The sequence below is a fragment of the Cheilinus undulatus genome, linkage group 23, assembly GCF_018320785.1.
Source record: "Cheilinus undulatus linkage group 23, ASM1832078v1, whole genome shotgun sequence".
NCBI classification, from domain to species: Eukaryota; Metazoa; Chordata; class Actinopteri; order Labriformes; family Labridae; genus Cheilinus; species Cheilinus undulatus.
In genome coordinates, this window is record NC_054887.1 from 24,172,978 (window position 1) to 24,197,172 (window position 24,195).

At 39.9% G+C, this 24,195-nt stretch overlaps 2 protein-coding genes across 2 annotated transcripts in view; one reads left to right on the top strand and one right to left on the bottom strand.

Annotated features, from left to right (window-relative positions):
- The first annotated feature begins 1,108 nt into the window (after window positions 1-1,108).
- ndufb2 (NADH:ubiquinone oxidoreductase subunit B2) lies at window positions 1,109-6,304 on the top strand. The gene is made up of 4 exons (XM_041781137.1): window positions 1,109-1,345; window positions 1,535-1,679; window positions 2,869-2,944; window positions 6,200-6,304. Exons 1-3 carry the CDS (start codon window positions 1,260-1,262, stop codon window positions 2,941-2,943), a joined length of 306 nt encoding a protein of 101 aa, XP_041637071.1. The 5' UTR covers window positions 1,109-1,259; the 3' UTR covers window position 2,944; window positions 6,200-6,304.
- A 655-nt stretch (window positions 6,305-6,959) lies between these two features.
- The window catches only part of kdm7aa (lysine (K)-specific demethylase 7Aa), a 35,538-nt gene continuing 18,302 nt past the window's right edge, over window positions 6,960-24,195 (bottom strand). Inside the window, exons 5-18 of the mRNA XM_041780978.1 lie at window positions 22,491-22,632; window positions 20,844-21,030; window positions 20,391-20,553; window positions 17,478-17,565; window positions 17,248-17,354; window positions 15,031-15,122; window positions 14,755-14,841; window positions 14,244-14,495; window positions 13,699-13,823; window positions 12,443-12,597; window positions 12,236-12,330; window positions 11,685-11,884; window positions 11,235-11,590; window positions 6,960-9,266 (exon numbers count right to left, since the gene is read on the bottom strand). Of these exons, the coding sequence (XP_041636912.1) occupies window positions 9,178-9,266; window positions 11,235-11,590; window positions 11,685-11,884; window positions 12,236-12,330; window positions 12,443-12,597; window positions 13,699-13,823; window positions 14,244-14,495; window positions 14,755-14,841; window positions 15,031-15,122; window positions 17,248-17,354; window positions 17,478-17,565; window positions 20,391-20,553; window positions 20,844-21,030; window positions 22,491-22,632 (2,138 nt within the window). The 3' untranslated portion in view covers window positions 6,960-9,177. The remainder of the gene's footprint in view (window positions 9,267-11,234; window positions 11,591-11,684; window positions 11,885-12,235; window positions 12,331-12,442; window positions 12,598-13,698; window positions 13,824-14,243; window positions 14,496-14,754; window positions 14,842-15,030; window positions 15,123-17,247; window positions 17,355-17,477; window positions 17,566-20,390; window positions 20,554-20,843; window positions 21,031-22,490; window positions 22,633-24,195) is intronic.

The following is a 24,195-nucleotide window of genomic DNA, read 5'->3' on the forward strand; positions in this document are numbered from 1 at the left end:
TAAGCTTTTGACCCCATCTAGTGGATAACAATATCAATTTACACACTATGATTTTCCTACTGTAATAAGCCTTTTTGTTTATTGTCATTTTAGATCAGTCATTTTAGCAAGGTTATAGTAGCTTTGGATTATTCATCAGTTTTATTTTAATACTTTTCTACCTATTTAAGTTTTAAACGGCTGGTTTGTTAAGTTTTTGTTAGGCAAAAGGGTTTGTTTTATTTTATTATTATTTTTTTTTAACGATATGGGATACCCTTAGGAGTGAGACCCAAAAGGTAATTTCATTTTTCATTATTTTAATTCATTACATTAATTTTTATACAACAAGATTTTAATAGATTGGGATTTTTCATCAGTTTTTTTAAAATTTTCATTTCAGTTTTACTCTTTGTTTTAAATATCAGTTTAGTATTGATAAGTTTTTCCTGCTGTTTTTTTTTTTGTGTGTTTTTTTTTTGTTTTGTTTTGTTTAATGCCTTGTTTTAGTTCAGTGCTAAAGAGTGTTAGAAAAAAAACGTCATACAGTGTTAAAAGACACTGAATCAGGCTTTCTTCACATTTAGCTTTAATTGATCAATTTCGATGTTTTTGTCATTTCAAGACATAAAAATTACCATAGTGTGCAGTATTCTTCAATCAAATTAAGCAAATTTACACTCCAGGTTTGGGTATACATTTCAGTCAGGATGTTGCTGTTAAAAACTAAAACAAAGGTGATATTGTCTCTAATTTTGTTTTACTTAAGCCATTTTTGTCAGCAGAACATACCTTCTAGTTAGTTTTATTTATTTATTTTTTAATGTAAAGCTTAGCATATATTGATAAACCTTGTAGGCATTTAATTATTTCTTAAGTTAAAAAAAATACAATTTTAACCAATTTCCCTAATAGGCACTGCCGCCCTTTGATTTATCTAAATAATTTTTATGACTTTTTCATAAAGGAAATTAAGGAATTGGTGTTATTCGTACAACTGCCATATACATTTTCTAAGAAAAACTGATTTAAAATAGTCAACATTTGAGGAAGCTCCCATTACAACACACGGGGGCGCTGTGTCATAAATGTGTATTTTTGTGCTCTCCAATTAACAGAAGAATAAGAACGTCGACACTCGCTGTCCAATCACAGCTGCCGTTGTTGAGAGGTCGTTTATTGACAGGAGGAGAAGGTGACTCCTCGACGAGCACAGTGGTACACTAATCAATCTCCTCAAATAACTCAAAAGAAGGCGGTTGTTTGCTGAAAAGGCGACCATGTCTTCTTTTGGAAGGGCTCTGGGAGTCCTTAGAACAGGATCTCGGCTCATCAGACGTGGTCCTCAAAGAATAACAACCAGAAAGTAAGTGGGGTCTCAAACGCTAGCATTATAGCTGTGGCGTTAGCTAGCTTTAGCAATGACTTGCTAGCACTGGGACGACAACAATAATTACCAAAAGCTTACAGGGAGAGTTAAGTGTTTGGGTTTGTTTCTTACGTATCCCTTCTGACTGGACATTTACTTTTATTGCTTATTTTTATTAATTTTCAGAGCTGGCGGCGGTCCTCATATAGAGCCTCAGTACAGACAATATCCACAGATTACGAAGAAACAGAAATTTGAGTCAGAGCTCATCAGTGGAGCGATGTGGTTTTGGATTCTGTGGCACTGCTGGCACGACCCTGATGCTGTCCTGGTGAGTACACGTTTAGTATTTACCTCTCAGACTCATTTGCAACAAGGTGAATGTCGAGTCAAGAAAGGACAGGAGTTTAAAACAGGATCCTGGATTTACTAGATGAAACTAGTATAAACATCCTCGAGAATTCGCTGCTGCAGTGTCAGCTTAAATAGTATATCATCAAGGTGAAGCACATGACTGCAAAGATTACAAGAATAATGCACCCAAGTATAAGTAGATTTTAGCTACCTTTTAAAAAGTTAAATATACTAAATGGATAAAAGTGTCCTACTTTAACATGACATCAACAGGGACTGTAATGACAGTGTAATCAAATTTATATATTTACGCTACATGGCTAAGCTGCTGTTGTTCCTGAATGCTTCCGCTTTCTAATAATATCACAAACAGCTGACTGGAATAGCCACATTGAACTGAACTGCATGAACTGTATTATTACAAAGGTGGCGTTCATCACAGTACCACACTTGAATTCACTGAGCTCTTCAGAACGACCCATTTTGAGACTGCATGGCTGGGTGCTCCATTTTATAAGGTGATCTAGAGACTTCCAACGTGCCATGGTAGTTTAGACAGGACTCATCAGACCAGGCAATTGTTTGAGCTCTCTATTGTCCGATTTTGACCAGCCTGTTTGAATTTTGGCCCCAGTTTCCTGCTCTTAACGGACAGAAGTGACACCTGGTTTAGCCTGATGTTGTAGCCCATCGGCCCAGAGGTTTGATGTGTTGTGTATTCAGAGATTCTCTTCTGCATACTTTAGTTTTAACTAGTGGTTATTTGAGTTCTTGTTGTCTTTTTTTTGGCTCAGACTGGTGCTTGGCAGTCTACAGGTGCTTGTGTGTTGCTTACTAGAAGATCTGTGGCAGTACCCTGAAAGAGCTAAAGGATTGTTTGGACCTATTGAAATTGCCATTGCTTGTACTACTTACCCAATTAAGAGTCAGACCTGTCTGCTGCAACAGCCTTTATAAATGGAGGAGTGAAAGATCTGACTAGGAAAATACCAGGCTGCTACAACGTTATCTATTCTGCTGACAGTACTTTGTGATAAAGGAAACCTCTGTTAGGCTCAGAGATAGCTGACTAACACAGATGCTTTGTGCAGTTTTACCACTAATGCTTATTTACATGAAGCTGGTTTTGATAAGGAAGCGTTAACATGCATATCTCTCTTCTGTAGGGTCACTTCCCCTGGCCTGATGCTTCCGAATGGACAGATGAGGAGTTGGGAATCCCAGCAGATGACGAGGAATAAGGTGGGTACATTGGTTTAGTTTCTGAATGCTAAACTTGCACTGATAAACTGAAAAGTTAGGGGAGAAGATTTTTTTACTCATGAGATTAAATCCAAATGTTAAGTAAAAAGGCTAACTTATATTGAAAACACTGGAATACCAAATTAAAATCAGTCTTTTGTCCTTAGAAAAGCAGACCACAGTCAGTACGTTTACATGCAGTTGGAAAAGGTGTAACTCAGTGATTCTCAGCTGGTGGGTTGGAACCCAAAAGTGGGTCATGAAGCCTTTTTAGTGGATCTTTAATGTGTTCCTGGAAAAAAATGCACCAAAAAGTCCATGAAGCTCATTTAAAACAGGCTTGTTTTGTCCTGTCTCTTTGATTTGTCCTGTTTTGTACTGCATTAAGTAAAAACTCTGAGATATTTTTAATTCAGTAAATCTTATTTGTTGGAAAATATCTAAAACTTGGGTCACAATTTCTCATTTAGGAGCTGATGATGGGTGCTGAGCCTCTCTTAGAACTGTTGGTGTAACTGTTGTTAGCCCACCATGCATGTAAACATGTTAGTTGTCTTTAAATCATACTAAATTAAATTTATTGAAACTGTAGTAACACATCTAAATAATGGGATTGGTGATTGATTTATTCTTTTGATAATAACTGTATCCTGCTTGTACACCTCAGTAGGACCAGACTAGACTAGGTGTTCTGCACATGCTCCAAAATCTCCTTGCCAGGCTTACACCTGCAGTCAAACAACATAAATGCAAAGCCCGGCAGAAGTCGTGTTGTCTTCTGCCTTCAGAGATCACCATAAGCTAGGGGGATAATGGGCATTGTATTTGTACAAAAAGTAAAGCAAAAGGTATGTGCAAACCATACAGAGCTGTGAAGTTGTTTATGTTTCTGTCATTTGACTTGCAGCTGGTTAGCTGCTTGCTAACTTGTTTGCAAGGTCAACCAGGGACAGGTCCAGTAGTCACTAGCTAAAAAGGCACAGGGTAGCAGAGTCAGACAAACTTCTATCAATGATTCTATTGGTGCTTGTGTCCTGGGAACATCCTAATTGAGCTGTAAACTTGCTCAACTGAAGTTTGCATGTAAACATACTGAGAAATAGAAGTTATCCACATTACTGCTGCCTGCGCTTAAATGTTTACAGCTTATGTTTTCTGTTTTTCTGTATTGCTGTGCTTAGATGAACATCACTAATGAAAATCACAGTTGAGCCTGCTGTTATATGAATCATCAGTTATAATTGTTATAATTATCATCAACCAGTTCAACGGGGTCTCTTACCATTGTTATGCTGATGACACACAAATCTACATGCCACGCAAGTCTGGTAACGTTGACGGCCTTACTACACTACTAGAGTGTCTCACGACCATAGAAAAATGGATGAGCTGTGATTTTTTGCAGCTGAACACAGAAAAGACAGAGGTGATATTCTTTGGTCATGATTACTTAACTAGTAAAATAGAGCTGTCCCTTGGTCCACTAGCACCCAATATAAAACCTACAGGTAGAAACCTTGGTATTGTCTTTGATTCTCAACTCAACTTCAATTCACATATCAGTAGTCTCATTAAATCCTGTTACTTCCACTTAAGAAACATTAATAAGATCAAATCAACTCTGTCTTTTTCCGATCTACAAAAACTCATTCATGCCTTTGATTCTTCTCGGCTTGACTACTGCAATTCTTTATTTATCTGCATTAGTCAGTCTGCAATGGCTCGACTCCAACAAGTTCAGAACGCTCCTGCTCGGATTTTAACAAACACAAACCATAGGTCCCACATTAACCTGATACTTTCTTCTCTACATTGGTTGCCCATAAAACACAGAATTGATTTTAAAATTCTTTTATTAACATTTAAAGCACAACACCATCTGGCCCCTCCATATATCACTGAGCTCTTAACTCCCTATAAATCACAATCTAAGATCCCTAAGAGCCCCTTCATTCGCTGTTCCCAGGTCCAGACTGGCTACCAAAGGTGACCGGGCATTCGCCATTAAAACCCCTAAACTCTGGAACTCCCTACCAGAGGATATAAGGCTGACCGACTCGCTCCCAGTTTTCAAATCTAAGCTTAAAACATATTTATTTAGGAAGGCTTTTTCTTAAAATTGAAAATCCTTGTTAATCTTGGGTGCTATTTAAACTGTATCCATCTCACCCCCTCCCTAATATATTTCTTGCATTTTTATTATGTGTATTCATCACCCCTTTTTACTGTTGTTTGTTCTTGTTTTTAATCTGTCCGTTTATCTGGTTTTATTCTATGCATTTTGTAAAGCACTTTGAAACTGTGTTTTGATAAGTGCTATATAAATAAAGTTTATTATTATTATATTATTATTATGAAGAATTCTTAAAGATTTTTATGTACAAAGGGAACTGGTTCAGACTCTTAAATACGTCACAGCAGAGCAGTGTCCATTTCATTCTACTTATTTATCTCAATGTCAAGTCTTGGTAAAATTTTCATTGCTCTATAAGCCTTCACCACAGCGTATTATTCCATCTAAAACCCATGATAATATCCCTAAATTCTGTCTGGACTGAGGGTATAGCTGCTTGAAGCTAATCCACATTCACCATACAAGCCACAACAAGTGATGAAAATGCTGCTCTTGATCTGTTTCAATTCATAAATCAGTAAAATGAAAAACCAACAACACATACTGTTGTTTCAAAAATAAGCATGACTTTTAATAAAACCTGCACGTTGGTGCCGGGCCAAAACCTTGCATCTCCCAAATCACCACTTTTCAGGGAATTAAAAAAAAGAATGCTGTACTTTTTCATTGAATTTAACGTTAAGTGGTCACAGTCAGTATCTTTTTGACACTTTTATTCACTTTAAAATGAGTTAAAACCCACTGACAGATGGGTGGCTTATATCAATGACTTATGAGAAGAAATAATAAAAAATGGAGATACAAGGTTTTGTCACAATGCCAGTGAATGGTGTCTTATTATAGTTTGTTGGATATAGAAACACTTGATTTTTACATTTTGGAGAAAATTAAAACCTCCAGTAGACTGTCATTTTTGTGCAATGCATTCTGGGTAGTATGTCATTGGGCTGCAGTGTTCTTGTTCCTCTATCCTCACCTCAATCTACATTAGTATACAGCCAGTGTCATCCGTACAACCCTTAAGAAGTTACAGTGTTGTAATTCAAGTGTATCACTGCTAGTTTGCATCACTTTTTTGTGGATGTGGTATCTGAGTGAACCTTACCTCTCTCTTTTTGTAGATCACCATGAGGGATTCAAGCTGCTGGACGAGTCTTTATGGAAGTCTTCATGATGTTCTGAAAGTCATTGTTGTACATAGACTAATAAAATTATCTATAAATGTACAACTTTGTCTTTTTTCCAGCCCAGAGAGTATGGTGGTATAGTTTGAAATGTAGGATAACTGCTCGTTTAATTCTTGTCTTAAAAAGGAGGCCATACTCACATGCCACTTCATTAGGTACACTTTGACAGCTGCTCATTAATGCAGACATCTAATTAGTATATCACATGGCAGATACCAACACACTAAGCCAAGGAGACAAGGTCAAGACGATATGCCAAAGTTCAAACAGAGCATCAGAGTAGGGAAGAAGGGTGTTTGAAGTGACTTTAATTGTGCAGTGGTTGTTGGTGGTCTGGTATGCCTCAAACCAGGCAACTGTCTCCCAATTGCTATTGTCAAGTTTTGGTGATCCTGTCCCAGTTCAAGCCTCAGTTTCCTGCTTTGAGATGTACCTGATGAGGCCCTCTGCTGCATACAAGAATCACAGTTCACTGAATAGTTGACTATGGCTTTTTCAAAGTCACGTCATCTTTGGTCCCCATTCTGATGCCTGGTTTGAACTCTAGCAGTCCATCTTTACCATGTCTACATGCATAAAAGCAGTGGGTGCTGCCATGAGTGGATATTTGTTTTGAGCAATTGAAGAAGTGCACCTTATGATGTGGCTGGTGAGTCATTAATGGACTAAATCAGATTTGACAAAAACAAGAGTGTCATTTCATTAGTTTTATTTACACGCAATTTTTGAAATGCAGAAACAAAATGCAACGCATTAACAGTGTCACAGTTAGCCAGTGTTTGTATACTTTAAATCCTAAGCCATTTAAATCTGGAAAGAAAACATTGCAAGAACCAACGCACGAAACACAAATGCTTAAAGAGCTGCATAACAAAGCAAAGAGGGACAGATCCTGTAGGATGAATACTAACAGCTTATACCAAACCCTGCCTGCGGGCCAGCTCTGAGAGTTTAACATGCAAAGAGTTTAAAGGTTAAAGTGTAGTGTAATAAAAGAAGAAAATCAGTCTGGGCTTTCTTTTTTTCCAGAGTTGGTTCTTTGTGTTGGGATTATGTAGAACAGCTCGTCAGGGCTGAATGATTGATCACAGTCACAACAAGTTGACCTGAGCAAAGCGTTCACGCTGTCCAAAGAGTGGTCTTAAAGCTACGCGGCGGCAGTTAGCCGATGGGTGAGTAACACTGAAGTGAGCAGTAAGGGGACAATACCAGATCCATGTGAACAGAAGGTAGCCAAAAACACCACAACTGTGAAATTATTTTTAGAGCGATAAAGGAAAAAAGCAAACCTCAGCATCTTCAAAGCAGGAGGTGAATGTGAAAAGTCTTGAGTTCTGTCTGCATCCATGACGTGGCTGCTGGTTAATCGAAAGTTTATGTCCATGGCATCATTCCCTGAGAGTGAAGAACTGCGCACTCTGAGCAAAAACACACATCTCACATCAGCATTTTTTTCTTAAAAAAAGTCACTCATCCCATTTAAGTTCCTCAAACGTTCACTTCTTCGACTACTTTGGATCTACCACAGTGGCTCAGATTTATTTTTTTTGCTAAATGATAAGTGGCACAAGTTGAGGAAAAGCTCAGGTGTAGATGTGGACATCTCTCAACCTAACCTAGTTTCTATTCGCACATAGCCCACCCAACACGTCTGGCTACAGAGAGAAGAGGAAACCAGAACAGACAAGAATCAACACAGGATCTATTCAACTTGAGGGGAAAGAGTTGTGACAGCATAGAAGGTAATCAAAGATTTGTAGGTAAATTGCTACTCAACAGATGAAGATCACATGAACGCTAAAACATCCACATTTACAAAATGTTAAAGATAATAAAAAAGAAAAAAAAAAAAAACTATAAAAGGAAAAAAAAATCCTCAGAATAGCCGAGGTTGTAGGGTCAAAATATAATAAAATCATTCTCTTTCAATTAATAAATACATCATTCAGAATCCATAAAAATAACACATTAAAAAATCAACATCACAGATAAAACAATAAATTAAGCAGGAGTCGTGGCATGACTCTTAATTCCTATTTTCACTGGAGAGGGAGCACTTTGGACATCTTAAACAGCTCAGAATCCCTAAATACTCAAACATAGTGCAGATTTTCAACACTAGATTGTGCGAGTCTGTGGCGCACCGACATCTACAAACAGACAAATCAGAGGGGAATTCATGCACCAGAGTGCTGCCTCTCACCGACCTCTCCTCAAAGTCATTATTGCTGGTGTGATTGAGATAAAAGGGGGGAATTGGGGGACAAGCATGAGTGGAGAAAAGTACAAACAATAAGCACCATTTTGAAATATCAGTTCTCCTCCTTAGCACCTCGTTTTGCCGCACACCGCCCCTCCAGGGTTAGAGAGGGAAAAATAAACACCCTGCAAGAAAGATACAGCTCCGTTCCTTCCTCTTCTATTTGCGAAAAGCTGTGGGGAGGTGGTGCGTTCAGCGGAGAGAGGAAATGTGATGCAGATGATCTTGGCATCAGTAGCAATCATTCTTGTTTTGTTTGGTAGACCTCCTTAACCTCCTTTTGTCCGTTTAAAAAAAAATGCCCGCAGGAGCTTCACTCCATCATCCCTGCAGCAGAAAATTTCATAACAAGTTTGTCCTCTCCGCTTCCCGTAGCTCCTTATTTTTTTGTTCTTAGTGTGCTTGTGGTGAAGTCGTGCACTTGCTTATTTCAAATCCAATACCCTGTCTCCTAAGCATGCACAGTGAGCGTGTTTTTCGTGTCAAGATTTGTTCAGTTACGGTCGTCTCCAGGCAGTGTTCTCTCTTTTTTTTCATCATTTCTTAATTTCTACAGCACAAAAGTTTCTGGACACAAACACACAAATGTTTCTTTTTTTGTTTCAAGAGTACATCCCAACATGTTTTTGCAGGTTGTGAAGGTTTTGGAGTGTTAGACAAAGACACGGCTGTGTCTGTTGAGTTTGAGGATCTTTCCCAGTCTCTGCTTGGCGGTGGCCATTCCTTTTTTGGGCCTCTTGCCTGAAGAAACAAAGGAACACATGTTATTCAAGCCAGCATTAATGAATGAGGAGGACAGAGAATAGATAAAGGATTATTTGTTAAATGTCTGCTTTATGTTTTGTTTTAGGGGTAACACATTACTGTAGTAAGACTGTATTTGACTAAAACACATTAACATACCAAATTACTGTTGCTAACTTCATCATGTAAGAGTGAAGAATCAATCGTCTTGGTACTTCTTCTATCCAGAGTGCTGTGAAAAAGTATTTGTCCCTTCCTAATTTCTTTTGTTTTTATATGAAAGTATAAAAATACAGGTTTTAAATTATGTTTTCATTTATTAAGAGAAAAAAGCCATCCAAACCCACCCTTGTTGAATCAAGAATTAGCTGGAAAGCTAAGTTTAATTTCCCTTGCCACACTCAAGCCTGATAGCTGCTAGACCTACTGAATCAAGAAAACACAAATATGGAACCTGTCTGACGAAGTGACCTTAAAGATCTCAAAATGCAACACATCACACTGCGAACAGATAAGCAACAAAGTCACTGACAACTATAAGTCTGTAAAAGGTTACAAAGGCATTTCTAATGCTTTGGGACTCAAAAAAAAAAAAAAAAAAATCCCGGTGCAAGACATTATCCACAAATGAAGAAAACTCGGAACAGTTGTGAACATTCGCAGGAGTTGCCAGCCTTCCAAAATTACTCCAAGAGTGCATCAAGGACTCATCCAGGAGGTAATCAGAATGACATCTGAAGATCTGCAGGCCTCACTTGACTCAGTTAAGGTCAGTGTTCATTATTTAACAATAAGACAGAGACTGGGCAAAAAAATATATATAAATGAATAATAAATAAAATCATTTTAAAAACAGAATTTTGTATTCACTCAGGTTATCGTTGTCTAAAATGGGTTTGATGATCTGAAACATTGAAGTGTGACAAATATGCAAAACAAGAAAAAACAGGAAGGGGCAACAACTTTTCACAACACTGTATCTACCTTGAACATGAGGACAGAAAAGCAAATCAAATGTCCTTTTTCTCACACAATAGTCATCTAAATTTGCTCTGTAGCATTGATGTCAGTCCAAGAACAGGAAAATAGCAAAGCAAGGAGGATAGGAGATGCGCACATTGGTTTGAATAAGTTGAAAGGAAGGATAAGAATATGATTGTAAAGTGTTAACTACTAGAGCCTGAAAAAACTCCACTGCTTTGAAAATCATCAACTCTTGCCAAGCACCTGCAAAGGCATCATGCTCACACAAAGCTTGGGCTGTGCATTTGTAGCTAGAGAACCCCAGACTCTGTGTTTTCTCAGGATAAAAGTGCAAACTGATGCCAACCAAGTAGCCAAGGCTTGATTTGATAAAAAAAGATGTGATGAATTCTGTTGTTTATAAAACAAGGATTTGTGTCGTTGTTTGCATGTAACTTTATACTTGTAATCAGATACTAAGGGACAGTGTTTTTCAGGTAATCTTAACAAGTAATGCAAAAATAATGTAACTAGTGGTGTCAGTAATAACTTTCAGCCCAGAATAATAATGCAAATCAGAGACCATCTGGGCATATGAAATTTGGACAAAAAGCCAGAAAGGCCACAGAGAATGCCTCATCATTCCACTATAAAAACCAGTAGATTAAACAGATTTTCTCGTTAATGTTTTAATTTGAAAAGATTACAGATGGAGCCAAATACATATTTGACCAGTCTACATTTCTGTATTATTGAGCGTATTTTCTCTGCGGTCTCTTTGTGGTAGAGAGGGTGAAAAGGTTTAATGAGGTCAGAAATGAAAGCTTATGTTTAGCTAGTTTCCGAGTTTTGACAAACTGAATTTCCCATATCACTCATGCTATCATTAACCCTTTTAGATAACCCGATAATGTGCTCAGTTATATAAAGAAGATTTAATGGAGGACAGAGAAACTCTCTCTCTGTTGGTGTTGTGCTGAAACAAAAACAGGATTTCCAAACCTTTGGTGGCCTGATTGCTGATTGGTGGGGGGTTGGGTGCGTGTCTTTTGGAGGGGTGCAGGGGTGGAGACATGGAGGGGTCACAGTATTGGTACTCCGTATCTGGGCTGGGGAGCCCCTGATTGTCCCAGGCCTCGCTGCTGTTGCCCTGGCTGTCCATTGGGCTCTTGTCCCCCTGCAGGCGGTGCTGATGCTGTGTCGCCTCCCTCCGCTCCAGTGGCGAGCACTGGGCTGAGCCGGACCACCAGTGCTCCTGGGATGAAGCTACCTTCTCCGGCTTGGAGGGGCACAGCAGACCGGCCATAGACAGCATCCCCTGAATGGCCTCTTCTGTGCTGGGTGAGGTAGGACGTTCTCTGTAGGACGAAGAGGCGTGGTTATTCACAAATATAAAAACAAGAACATATGAGCTTAAAGAAGCGCCCGATGGGACAATTTTTCACAGCTTACCGTTTGAGTGGTTTGTGTTTGTGCCTGAGTTTCTGGCCAGACTGGTCCAGCTCTATGGTGTGCCCTGAGCCTTTCTGCCGTGATGAGACCCTCTCCTCCTCTTCTTGGGAACTCTCTGAATCGTCTCCAGAAGAGGAGGAGGAGGAGGAGGAGGAGGACGATGACGACGACGACGACGACGATGATGATGATGCTTTATGCTGAATTGGCAAAGTGAATAAGGTGCATTAGAAATCATAAAATAGAAAGTCAGAGCAGATCTGTTGGATTTAATGCACACTACATGAAACTGTAAATCTCTATGCTCCAAGTTCACCATTATTGATACCACCAAATAGGGCCAAAGCTTTAAAAAAACAGATCTTTAGTCATGTTTAAACAAGAAGAAAAGAACTGTCAAACGTGCTGGAGTTTGTCTGGTATTTTTGGTTGTTACAAACACAATATTACGGTTCAGTGCTGCAACCTTTAATAAAACATCTACCATGCTGCTCTTTACGAGCATAAATAATCTGATTTTAGCACTGCCCTGCTTGCTTTAAAACCGTTACCTCTGTGGGAGAGTCATTGTCCGACTCCCCGTCCGACACACTCGAGTGTCCTGAGACTTCTTCCCTGAGTTCAGTCTTCATCCTCTCCAGACCCCCTGACAAACACAAAACCCACCATGAGCCGTCAAGTTAAACTATCAAAATGCTTGATTTGATGCCCAAAGAGCAAACTATGTATGATACTGGTGACAGCTGCAGGTGACTTACTGAGGAGTGCAGGTTTCTCCAGCGTGCTGTGCTGCTCCAGACCGCCCTGTGTCCTCTCGGACTTCACATCTACGCGACTCTTTGGTGGGCCTTGGCTGTCCGATGACTTCTCACCCTCCGTCTTCAACGGGCTGCTGGCTGGACGCCTTAAATCTCTGCATAAGAAAAAATACACATTGATCATTTGATTCTATAGTCATTAACACATCATTTTTAGATCATGTAACTGGATTCAGTGGCCTTAAGCTTTTGCCTCAACTGTTCCCTTTTGTTCATGATGACATGTTTTTCCAAATCTGAAAGGATTTTACTGTAAATATGGGTGCTGGATGATATGTACATGTAAAATTCATATTCCTATTTCTCAACCATTACACTTTTTTATCTTAATTATTGACATATTACGTGCAATTATATCAGCACTTTAAATATAGGCCAAGGGAAAATTTGCAATTTACATCAGTCATCAGTCTTATGCACTTTAGCTGTGATTGGTCACTTTATTCCTGGTCAGTCCTAATAAAAGTCATTCATCTTCTGTATTGTTATATTTGGATCTTTGTCTATTAATGAGCTGTTTATGCAGTTTGGTCTCTGAATGTTGTCTGGATTTATGTATATATTTTTTTTCTTGATGTACACAATCATATGTTACCATTAACCTGCCAGGGACAATGCATGGAAATCAGCCTATGCTACAATCTAGCAAAGTGCTTCCCAAACGTTTTTACTGATGACCCACTTTTGGCAAGGTTCAAGCCATTGCCACCCAACAGCTTTGTTTTTCCAGTGCATTATTGTTTAGGAAGTCTGCCTTCCTCATCGTCCTCGCGACGTTGGTTGAGCTGATGGCTGGTGCTAGCTTGGATAATTCCTGGCCAATTTGGTCCTGATCTGTTATTTCTTTTGTACAAGCATGAAAAAAGCCACTTTATCCCCGTCATTCATACACTCAACCCCTTGGGCCTTCAGTGGCTGTGTGGTCAAAGACAACGCATTTCTTTTTTGCTAGCCAGTCACCAACAACACTGATATTAGCATTTTTGCCATCCATTTATTTTGGGTATGCCTGGATGGAAGTTTTTGACTAATTTTACCCAGATTCTGAAGGCGTTAATAATGTGGGTTCCCTGTATAAGAACATTTTAATACATGGCAATGTAAATATATATTACACACACTAAATGTGGTAAAAATAACCACTGTCCTTTGTCCATAAAAATGATTGTTTTGGCTGAAAAGAGCTGACATCTCACCTGATGATTCTGCCGTTGACCAGCATTAGCCGCAGGTGGTTGTCGTCCAGAGACTCTGCAGCAGCAGCTGACGCGGTTGACGCTTTGTTGAGCTTCCCATGAACCTTGGCACAGAACGCTGCATCCTGAAAAGAACACAGAGTTAGTCCACACATGCTCCAGTGTTTCCAACATCTAGACTATACTTGGGTGGGCAACTCATATTTGCAGCCTCTCAAGTATATTTTTAGAGCATTTTTTACTTTCATGCAATAAAAATCCGTATCTAGCTCATCCCTCCTGTAAATGCACCCAATCAGATAGGATGACTGATGCTAAAAAGGAAGTTTCAGATTCCATAATTTCAATGTATCTATACAACATGCTGCTGATAAATACTGTCAAAAAAGAGGCAGGGTGGGGCGGCCATACCTGCTGCTAAAGTCAAGTGTCGTTCTGTGGCAAACTCATCCAAATCTAAAGTCTAGAAACCGCTACAATAGTTGTTTTAGGGAAAGGGTGATGAAAAGCTAATTCTGTGAAACAGTCTGCTCCTCGATGCTCACCTCCTCCAGCGGTCCCACCTCCAGCCTCTTCAGCACCTCCCTGGTGTGCTGCTCTAGGATGTCCAGGTTGGAGGGCAGTTTGGGGGCCTGTCGCTGCTGCTCCCTCAGCCTCCTGGCAGCCCTCCTCGCCCGCCGAGCCTGGCAGAGCCTCTCTAGTGTGGAGCGAGTGGCCGGGCAGCCGTTTGATCCCGACGGTGTTCCACATCCACTTCCCTGAGATTTCACTGGCTTGCTACCATTGACTGGTTCCTCCTGTGTATGATGGAGTTGAGTTAGAATCAGAGACATTTTTTAGTCCTTTAGTAGTTGTCTCAAACTCAGACATCTGTATCTAGACTGGATGATTTTTTGGTTTGACCCTAAACCAAGCTGCACATTTTTGTAGCACATTAAAGTTCCATTATATCTAAAACCAGTGCTACTGTCTGCTCCAGACCTGGGCTGTTCTCAGAGCTGCACAGACATCTGAATTAAATCTAAATTATTCTCTGCTTTGTCCATTCCTCCTTACCTCCAGGTAGCGGATTTCTTTAGTCAGCTCTTTAATGAGATGGTTGGGCCTGATATTGTCCGGTACCTCACTGGTGGGTTCAGTCACCTGCAGAGCAGCAACAATCCACATTCAGACAGCAGGAGTGAACAGAAAGAAGTCTGTTGTTGTGCGCTGACACACATCCAGGAGATAAGCACAAACAGTGAAACAAAACTATCTGGACTGCAGATATTGAAGGCTGAGTCGGTGCAGGAAGACAGAGATGACCGTGAGAACATGGTGGCCGATTCTCACCTCTCTTTTCAACCAGGTCCTCAGTGCACTGATTAAAGCCTTGACTCCCTCCACCAGGTAGGTTGGGGGCGGACAGTTGTCCTCTCTTAGCTCTGAGGAGGGAGAGAATCAAACAAGAATAACCCTGTTAGATTCACTTCATATTACAATGTTCTGGGATAAAATTTAAAAATCTCTTCATAAATACTTCAAGATGCTTGCCATATCTCCATCTTTATTCAGTCAGCCAGTTCAAAGTATGATATGCGCACCTGTGATGTTTGCTCCTTGACTATGAGTGTCTTAGAGGTGCAGTGGTGGAATGTAGTGATCATGTGGAGCCCCATCCTTCTCTCATGCATTTCAAACATGCAGCTTACTCTAAAATAACTCTATTGTCATGCTGTGTCTGAATTAATGTCTAAAGGCATAACAATAGCTGTCCTATGGCCTTATAAGGGCCACTGTCTAGCGAAAAAGAATAAAAAAATTTTGATTTAAATCCACAAAATAAGAAACCAAACCAAGTTTGTCTCGTTTTACCTAATTGAATTAAGAAAAACTGATGTTTTCATAGAAGGATTCATCAAGACTGTTGAGTTCATGAAACCAGAATCTTAAATTCCAAAACTAGTTCAAATCAAACAATACTCTTTCAATACCACTGCAGCAAAGATGATCTCCTGGACACTCAAAAAAGGGGAATTTAGGTTTTAGGTTTTTCTTACTTGCACATAGAAAAGAATCACTTCACAGTGGCCACATATCAAAATGTGACACATTGTTTATAGCAATGACATGCAAAATACATAGATTTCCAAAACTAAGGTATAGGTTCTACCTAATATTAAACATTTCCTCTGAACTGTCATCTGTAAAGCAGAAGTGTCTGCAGGGATTCTGCTTTGTTTGAAATTTCACATTTTTCATATTCAGGTCATTTAATAGGTGTCAGTGTTTGTGCAGGGTTGTGAGGCTGTCGTCAGTACGCAAGTCAGGATGTAAAAGAAAACTTTAAGGGACCAGGAGACATAGCTGTCTCCCCTCTGTTCTCAATCTGTCTGTGACAGACATGAATGCTAACAGCTGCATCTTCAAAAGACACTTAACAGACTTATAAAACATATTTACCGACTGATTAAATAAACAGCGAGGACAGAGGTTGTGACACTGTTTGTGAGGGAGGCATGCACTGGACAGAAGGAGGCCCATCTCGAGTGTAAGCCAAACAAAATTCACTATCTTCTTTCATGTCTGTGCAGAGGTGTTGGTGTGTTTCTAACTTTTATATCTTAAAGGTGTGAAACACTTAGAAAATAACACCTTCTCTCCATATCACCACTCAAATTTTTACAAACAGGACACTGGCATTTGTGCTCATTTGATTACCCATCACCACATACTGTCTTCTCTGCTCATGGCATCTCTGGATTCAAGTATGAATAAATATCTGTTAAGCCTTTAAAACTCTGTCTCTTTGAGTACCATCAGATGCAAAAAAAAAACCCCAGATACTGTGTTGATAAAAGCAGTGATTATCAACAGGTCTATCTTAAGGATCGAGGAAAAATACCTCAAAAAATTAGACATTGGGGCATAGATTTACAAAAATTCCAATCAAAGAAAATGCTGCCATTTTGGAAGAATATGTGAATGAGAAAAGAAAAAGGGCGAAATATGCTTGAAAAGCAGATCATCAAGCATTTTATTTTACTCCATTTCTCATGACAACACGTTCATTTTGGTTGTTTCCTAGAGATGTTGAGAAATTAGCACATTATCAAGGGAAACCAGCTTTCCCATACCAAAATCTCAAAATAAATAAGCAGAGATCTTGAGAAAACCAAGTTTGATTCGTTATCATGGTAAAACAGAGTTTTAATAAAATGTGTCATTGTGTGTCTGCTTAGGGCTTCTGTACATCACTATCCCGATCCACCATGAGCAGCCCTCTGATTCACTTTTGGGTCTGGACCCATCAGTTTAGAACCACTGGTTTAAAGCACATGGTATCAAAAAATATCCAAGTATTAGTAATTCTGACAATCTTGGTTTGGAGTGCCTACCCTGGCAACTATGAGCACATAGTAACCTAATAAAGGATCTGACAATGCTCATGTTATGCATTTTTATGGCTGAGATGTCATATCTATACAACGTTAAGCTATTTACTTGTCTTACATTAAATATTACATGCTCTTATCTATGTTGTGTGTATTTAATAACTGCAACTCTCACCTTTTAGTGTTTCCAGAAGGTTCTTGGCCACATACCAACAGATGGCCTCAAAGTATGGAAACTTGAAGAGGTCAGGAGTTTTCAGACGACGCTCCATTTCATAACACCTACAGCACAACAGATTTAAAATAAACAGCTTAGTTAGAATGCAACAAAACATACATGAATACTGAATTGATCTAAATTGAATTTAAATAAAGCCATTTTATATCATCAGGGTTTTTTTTTACCTGAGCTGCATGCCAATATTGAGGTTATGAAGGAAGTTCCCTCCAAACGCCATGCAATCCTGAGAGGTGAGAACAGCATGGATCCAGCCTGTAGGGGGCGCCAGAGCACAGGCAATTATACATCAAATCCACAGAGTGATTTTTAACAATAATACACTTAGAGAAAGCTGCTAAATTCACACCTAAGCACATCAGATGTGTAGGTTACAGTGATTTGCATGAATATTTGTAGATATTTACAACACTGAAATGCTTTAAAATTCCCCTGAAAAAGAAACTATTCGTCCCCTCAAAACAAGCTAAAAAAACAATGTTTCTGTTCAGATGATGTGTTCCTGCTTAGATAAACAGAGCTTTTCACAACACAGAGTGAGAGACAGCAGTCTTGAGGGGGTGGGGGTAAGTCTGATGGACAGGCCTGATAATGCACTGCTTGACTGACCTACTGAGTTCTCTGACCCCCACTTAATTCCAACCTCTCCACACCCACTCTGCCAAAAAAGCTCTCCTTTACAACGCTGCTTCTGCCTGCTGAGAAAGCACAACTATAAGGCTGATTGAGGCAACCAGCACTGAGCTTTGACTTTTAGGGTGCAAAAGGACCTCTAGGAGCTTAGAAAGTCTATTGAGAGACTGATGGATGGATGATTACATGGCGGAAGACATTAGCGTCATCCTTAAAAGAAAGCATGTTATGGTCAAAACTTATCAACACTTGAGCGAGCTAAGGGAAGGTAGGATTGCAGAGTCACGTGCAGCATAGTTGCTCCTTTCTTCTTATTATATAACAGCTCTGTTTCTCTTCACTTTTCCATTGTAATTATGATCATTAAGAAATGTTTGGGCTGTTGCTCAGGAGGAGACTCTCTCTCTGTTATTTTCCTTCTCTGGCAATGACAGAGAACCTTGAACAGGCCTGTATTTTCCTGGCAGCAGCCATGAGAAGCCTGATTATTTTAACTTCTTAAGGCATGTGAAAAGACAAACAAATCCAAACAACAGCTCAGCTGGTTTGATGCAGAAGAGTTAGTCAGGCTGAAATGGTATAAAATTAGTGTGACAAATAGGTTTCTCTGTTGTTCTTGGACACCACAGAATAGGTGATTGTACTTTATTCAAAAACTCTGCCACATGAATATGTAGTTTTACATTGGAACAATTAGATTCTGCTACGTTTACACTTGTAGCCTGTTGCACCAGCTGTGTGGAAGTTCTGTCTTAAGTTATGGTGTCAAGTCCACACTAAACTCTACATTAAAACTAGAGATGTTAGGTTGATCTTGACTAGTAGAGCTATACGTCCAAATTAAATCAAATATTGTCCTATAAATGTTCTCACTAAATTCTACAAATCAATTGAAGCATTTTTAATCCTGCATTTGTTCCAGTCTCCTGTCTGTCTCTAAACAGGCTAACAGCTAAATTAACTTATTCTAACCCCAGTTAATCTTAAAACTTCGGCAAAAGTGCATAAAAATATGACTAAGCATTTTGCATAGATGACTAACAGAGCCTACAGCCAGTATAGAATAACACTGACATTGAGCGGTGAAATTGCTAATAACACAAGGTAATTTAACGGTGATCGGTGGAAATTACCTCCGCTCATGGACAATAACAGTGTTATTGATCATGGGGAAAGCACAGTTGACTTAGATTTTGTCCAAAACAAAACAAAACAAATAGCTGGTGTTTATTTTTCTAGTTTCTTGTCTCCTTTGGCAAATAAACTCTAAAATTAGGCATCCAATCAGACACCATGTCAGCCCTTTTTATGTATGATGAGTTTTTACAGGTATGTACAGTCATGTGCATAAGTTTTAGGCATGTAGGGCGCCAAGGATTCAACACAGCCCGATGTACCGCAACCTGGGGATGGAGAAGGCAGGGAGGGTAGCCAGATTCAAGCTCAACACATGAATGTCACTCAGAAGCCATGGTCAACCTCGACAGCATCTCTTTTGTCTGGGCCTTTTTAACCCTGGTAATATGCCTGGAAACCCCTGGAGGTTTTCAGGCTTTTGGGACATCCACAGCACCACCAGGGGCTCATGGCAACCCTGCTACCAGCCTGGACAGTAACTTAGACCATGCTTACTCGCCTCATCCATCCCTTACTCCACATTAAAGGTGGGAAATTAGTTATTTTTCCACATATTATTTTTCCATGCCCCTGGTGATATGCAAGGACAACCAGGGCACGACCAAGGTTGTGCCAATTCTCCTTCCCACCTGGTATCGCTAGGTGGCTTACTCGCCACATATGGTCTTACTTCAACCTCAATTTTTAGTCTAAATAGTCCAAAGTACTGCACAGTGCCGTATGGATGTAGATTATTTCTGTAACAAATGTTTTGTTTACATTTTTTATTTAAAAAGATTTTAATGTGGATCTAACATAGGCAAACTTGAACAACTAATCTGTATCAATCAAACTATGTTAATAGTAGGATGAAAATATTGAAAAGTAGAGTGCTGGCTTGAAACTGTGACATGTTTAAGTTCTATCAAAGTCCAGATACATTATGAGGGCTATAAACCATAAATACAACAGAATAATACAAAAGGCAAAAAAAGTAGTTTGAAAAACACCAACGCTGACAACTATGATTTCCAGGTTTAATGCAGTTTGTTTAGTCTTGTGTCAAAGCTGTCAGTCAAATCAAATGAGACTCAAGGAAAGACCTGAGCTGGCTCTGATGCCAACAGAGTGTGTTTAATCTCGATGAAGGCAGACAGAAATACCTCTAGGAACTATCATAAAACAAAGCAGCAAAATGTGTAATGTAGTGGAAAGACTGCTTGGCTGTGAAGCTAGTTCCAACATCTAGTTCAGTTCTCTAGTATGATAGAATACAAAGATTTCAGCTTGTTAGTGCTTGAAAACCCTTCACAAAAGAAAAAAACACAGACCTGTAGGGATGAGCAGGGTTGTTCCTTTGGGCACAACACACTTGTAGCACTTGTCCACTTTTTCCCCAAAGAACACTTCACTCTGATTGGGCGAGGAGCTCCATGCCTCATATAGTGCAAGGTTGGCGGGGGTGGGCTTGATCAAGTAGAAGATCTTCTCACCCTGCGGGGCACATGAGGAGGAGTTTGAGATCAAAGCTGCAGCGTTTTTGTGACACATCGATGTTCTGAGTGTTTGAACATGGCTGCTGTGATGCTGCTGTCATCAACGCCCATGTACACATTAAAGTAAATGTCAGAACGACCACACAAAAGATGCTCCCAATGCTGCTGGATGAAAACATGTGATTTAAGAAGCAGGGCAAACTTTTATGAAACTAACCAAACAGCTGCCATGTCTTTCTGTTCATCACAACAAGCAGAAACTGGACATGAAAGTGTCTAAATTCTTACCCAGAGAACATGGTACCAGACGGAGGTGCCTCCAAAGTCTATGTGGAAATCTGTGTAGCTGTCCTTGACCCCCATAAGGCAGTACTTCTGGACAAAAGGTTTGGGGAAGAGGGAGTCGTCGGGCCAGTAGTTCTCCACCCAGGACATCTTCTGAGCTACGTCAGGGACTTCCACAAGCTCGGACATCCTAAGCAGGCGGATTGAGAAAGACAAAACGGAGCAGAAGTTAGACCAAGCAGTGCTTTCTTAAAAATTTAGACCTTTACAGAGACATCTCAAGTTTTTAACTTTCTAATTTAACTGGTCATATACTGTGCTGGTTCAAGCAGGAACACCTCCTGCAGTAACATGTCAACATGTCCTTGGGCAAGACACTTAACCTCAGTTTGCTCCCACTGCTGTGTCAGTCGTGTTTGAAGGTGTATGGATGTGTATGAATGGGATGACTTAATACTGAATGCCACTCTTCATCCCAGTCTTTACCATCAGTGGGTATAAAAAGCTCTGACTAGTCAGAAGATGTTATATAAGCTATACAAACTTGAGTTTTCTGTATTGATTCATTCATCATGTATCTGATAAACACACAGTCTTGGAACTCTTCGGAAAGAATGACAAATGCTTGAAATATTCATCCAATTATAGACTTTTTTCATGTTTGAATAGTACTCTTCAGTTCAGCTTAGTTTTGAAAAACAAATCATCTAAGCTCATCTGCCAATACCACTACCTGTACTACATGTGATACATCAGGTAATAATGGCAATATCATGCCAATAATATCACGCATTGCTATGATTATGTTGGGTCATTGCAAATACTACAACACATTACAGTCTTGACCTGCTCTTTACTAATGGACATAACATGAACTATAAAGATATTGTTTGATGTGGAAGATCTTGACTGGTACACACAGAGGTCTGACCTTAACCTCATTGATCACCTTTGGGATGAACTGGAATGGAGATTGTGAGCCAGGTCTTCTCGTGCAACATCACACAAATTCCCACAAAACACTCCAAAATCTTGAGGAAAGCTTTAAAAGCAGAATAGAGGCTGTTCTAGGTGCCAAAAGGGGCAACTCCATATTAAAGTACATTTATTTGAATTAAATGTTATTATAGTCCCTGTTGGTGCAATCATCAGGCAGCCGAATTAAGCTCTGGATTTGCAATTCAACCACTTTTTTTCTTTTTTTTTTAAGATTTATTTTTGGGCCTTTTCATGCCTTTATTAGATAGAGGGAGGACAGTGGATAGACTCAGAAACAGGGAAGAGAGCAGGGAGAGACATGCTGTAAAGGGCCACAGGCCAGATTCGAACCCGGGCTGCCCGCATACATGGGTGGCGCCTTAAACCACTCGACCATCTGCGCCCCCAATTTAACCACTTTCTAAAGTTGCAATTCTAAGTTTAGAAAAAAACTTGTCAAGAGTAACTGCAACTCCTGGTATATCCTGATTGGCAACACACATATATTGGTATCTTGGATTATCTTGATAAGTTTGAATGCTTAAACTGCAAACAAACTTTACAATTTTTCTACACAGCCTAGTTCAGCATGTGACATAAACTTGTTCTGCTTGAGCAGTGTGCAGCAAGGTGCAGATTCCTGAAGAGCAAACAGACTGGGTCAGAGCTTACTTTGTGTCAGAGAACTCCAGGCTGATGAGGTTGAGGACTTTCGGTCGGTGTGGTTTGGTGAAATACTTGATAAACTCGCTGAGCTTCATTTTGCTGTCTGCCTGCCGGGCAACATCAATCACATCGATGACTTTGTCTCCTCCTACAAAAGAGAAGAGAAGAAAAATTTCAGATCAGAAAGTACTCAGAGAACCTTGAATGAAAATCATCTCAAACTTTTTAATTGGCTGCTGAGTGGGTGTGCAGTTCACTGAGGTCAGTGGCCTGCTGGCATCTCCATGTGCTTTTAGAGATCACGCCCTGAGGGAAACTGGCACCGATGTGGCAGAGTGGGGAGGGGGCGAGAGGGACAATCTGTCAATCTGTCCAGACCACCAGTCCCAGAGGAGGGGGAGTGGGTGGAGGTGAGAGGGCCGGTGCGTTTCACGCCTGTGTGTGCGTGGGAGAGCTCGAGTTGGGCGTAGAGAGAGATATGTGTAAAGATGTGAGAAAGAGAGCGTGCACAGGCTTCATGTGGTGTAGATGAGAAAGAAAACAGATGCTTAAAAAGGAGAAAGAAAAAAAAAGAAGTCAGAGTAGAGAGACTCGCGGTGTGCAGCTAACAGTTGGGACGCTACAAATCACACTCTGGTGACACAAGAGGCCGGAAGTAGGAGCTGGGTGCAGTTTGTGGAGCGAGGCAGCTGGTTGTTGTATTTCCCCACACCCCTCCCACTCACCTTTTTTATTACCCCTTTGCGTGTTCTCCCCCTCACACACACACAAACATACACCTCTGAAGGCCCAGCTGGCCAGCGTCTGATGACAGAGAACAGCTGGAGCAGAGGCAGTCAGTCACACTGGGAGAAACAAAGCTGCCTGGAAAGCACCCAAACAGGCTGAGCTCAAACACCAACAGGAAAAGAAAAACCTTTAATGAATGTCCAAAATCCACTTGACAGAACTGGCATGAGAGATACTGAAGCTACCTGAAGTCCCAATACAATCACTTTAATAGTCAGACTATCAGTAATGGTAAAGGCGTCTTTAAGAAGGGTTGATTTTTTATCAAACATGCTCAAATGACAGATCTCTACAATCAAAATAAGAAGAATCTGCTCAATATTAATATGTTCTTCCCTATAATCCAGATTTAACCCATTTGGACCTAAAGCTGCTTTAAAAAACACACTCTTACACCCAAGTTTTGTTTGAAAACAACCTCTAAAACACAAGGGGATTTTGAATCCTCTAAATGGTTCCAGGACTATCTGTCACAGGACAAACAGTGTGTAGTTTTAGGTAAAGAACAATCTGCGTTTCTAACATTGTCAAAGGGAATTCCACAAGGTTCAATACTGGGTACTGTTTTATTTGCATTATGTATCAACAACAATACATCTGCTGTTAAGAAGTGTAACATCCATCTTTATGCAGACAACACAATAATATATTGCTTTGCCAACACTACACGTTCAGCCACTGAGATCCTATAGCAAGCCTTTGATCAACTGCAACATGGCCTGTTTAATCTAAAACTGGGCCTTAACCCTAACAAATCCAAGGACGTTATTCTCCAAAACCAGAATCCCTGCTGGCAGCGTGCATAACTTTAACATCACCCCTTTGACAGGAAACACTATTGAAAGTGTCTGAGTGTAAATATCTTGGTATCAAAAATTCCACATTGATCATTGATTTACTGTAAAGAATTAAGCTTACTATA

Excerpts from the sequence above, each read along its gene's own strand:
- ndufb2 (XM_041781137.1), top strand. The coding sequence starts at position 1,260 with ATGTCTTCTTTTGGAAGGGCTCTGGGAGTCCTTAGAACAGGATCTCGG. Across the intron at positions 1,346-1,534 it reads CAAAGAATAACAACCAGAAA|AGCTGGCGGCGGTCCTCATA; the intron begins GTAAGTGGGGTC and ends ATTAATTTTCAG. Across the intron at positions 1,680-2,868 it reads ACGACCCTGATGCTGTCCTG|GGTCACTTCCCCTGGCCTGA; the intron begins GTGAGTACACGT and ends TCTCTTCTGTAG.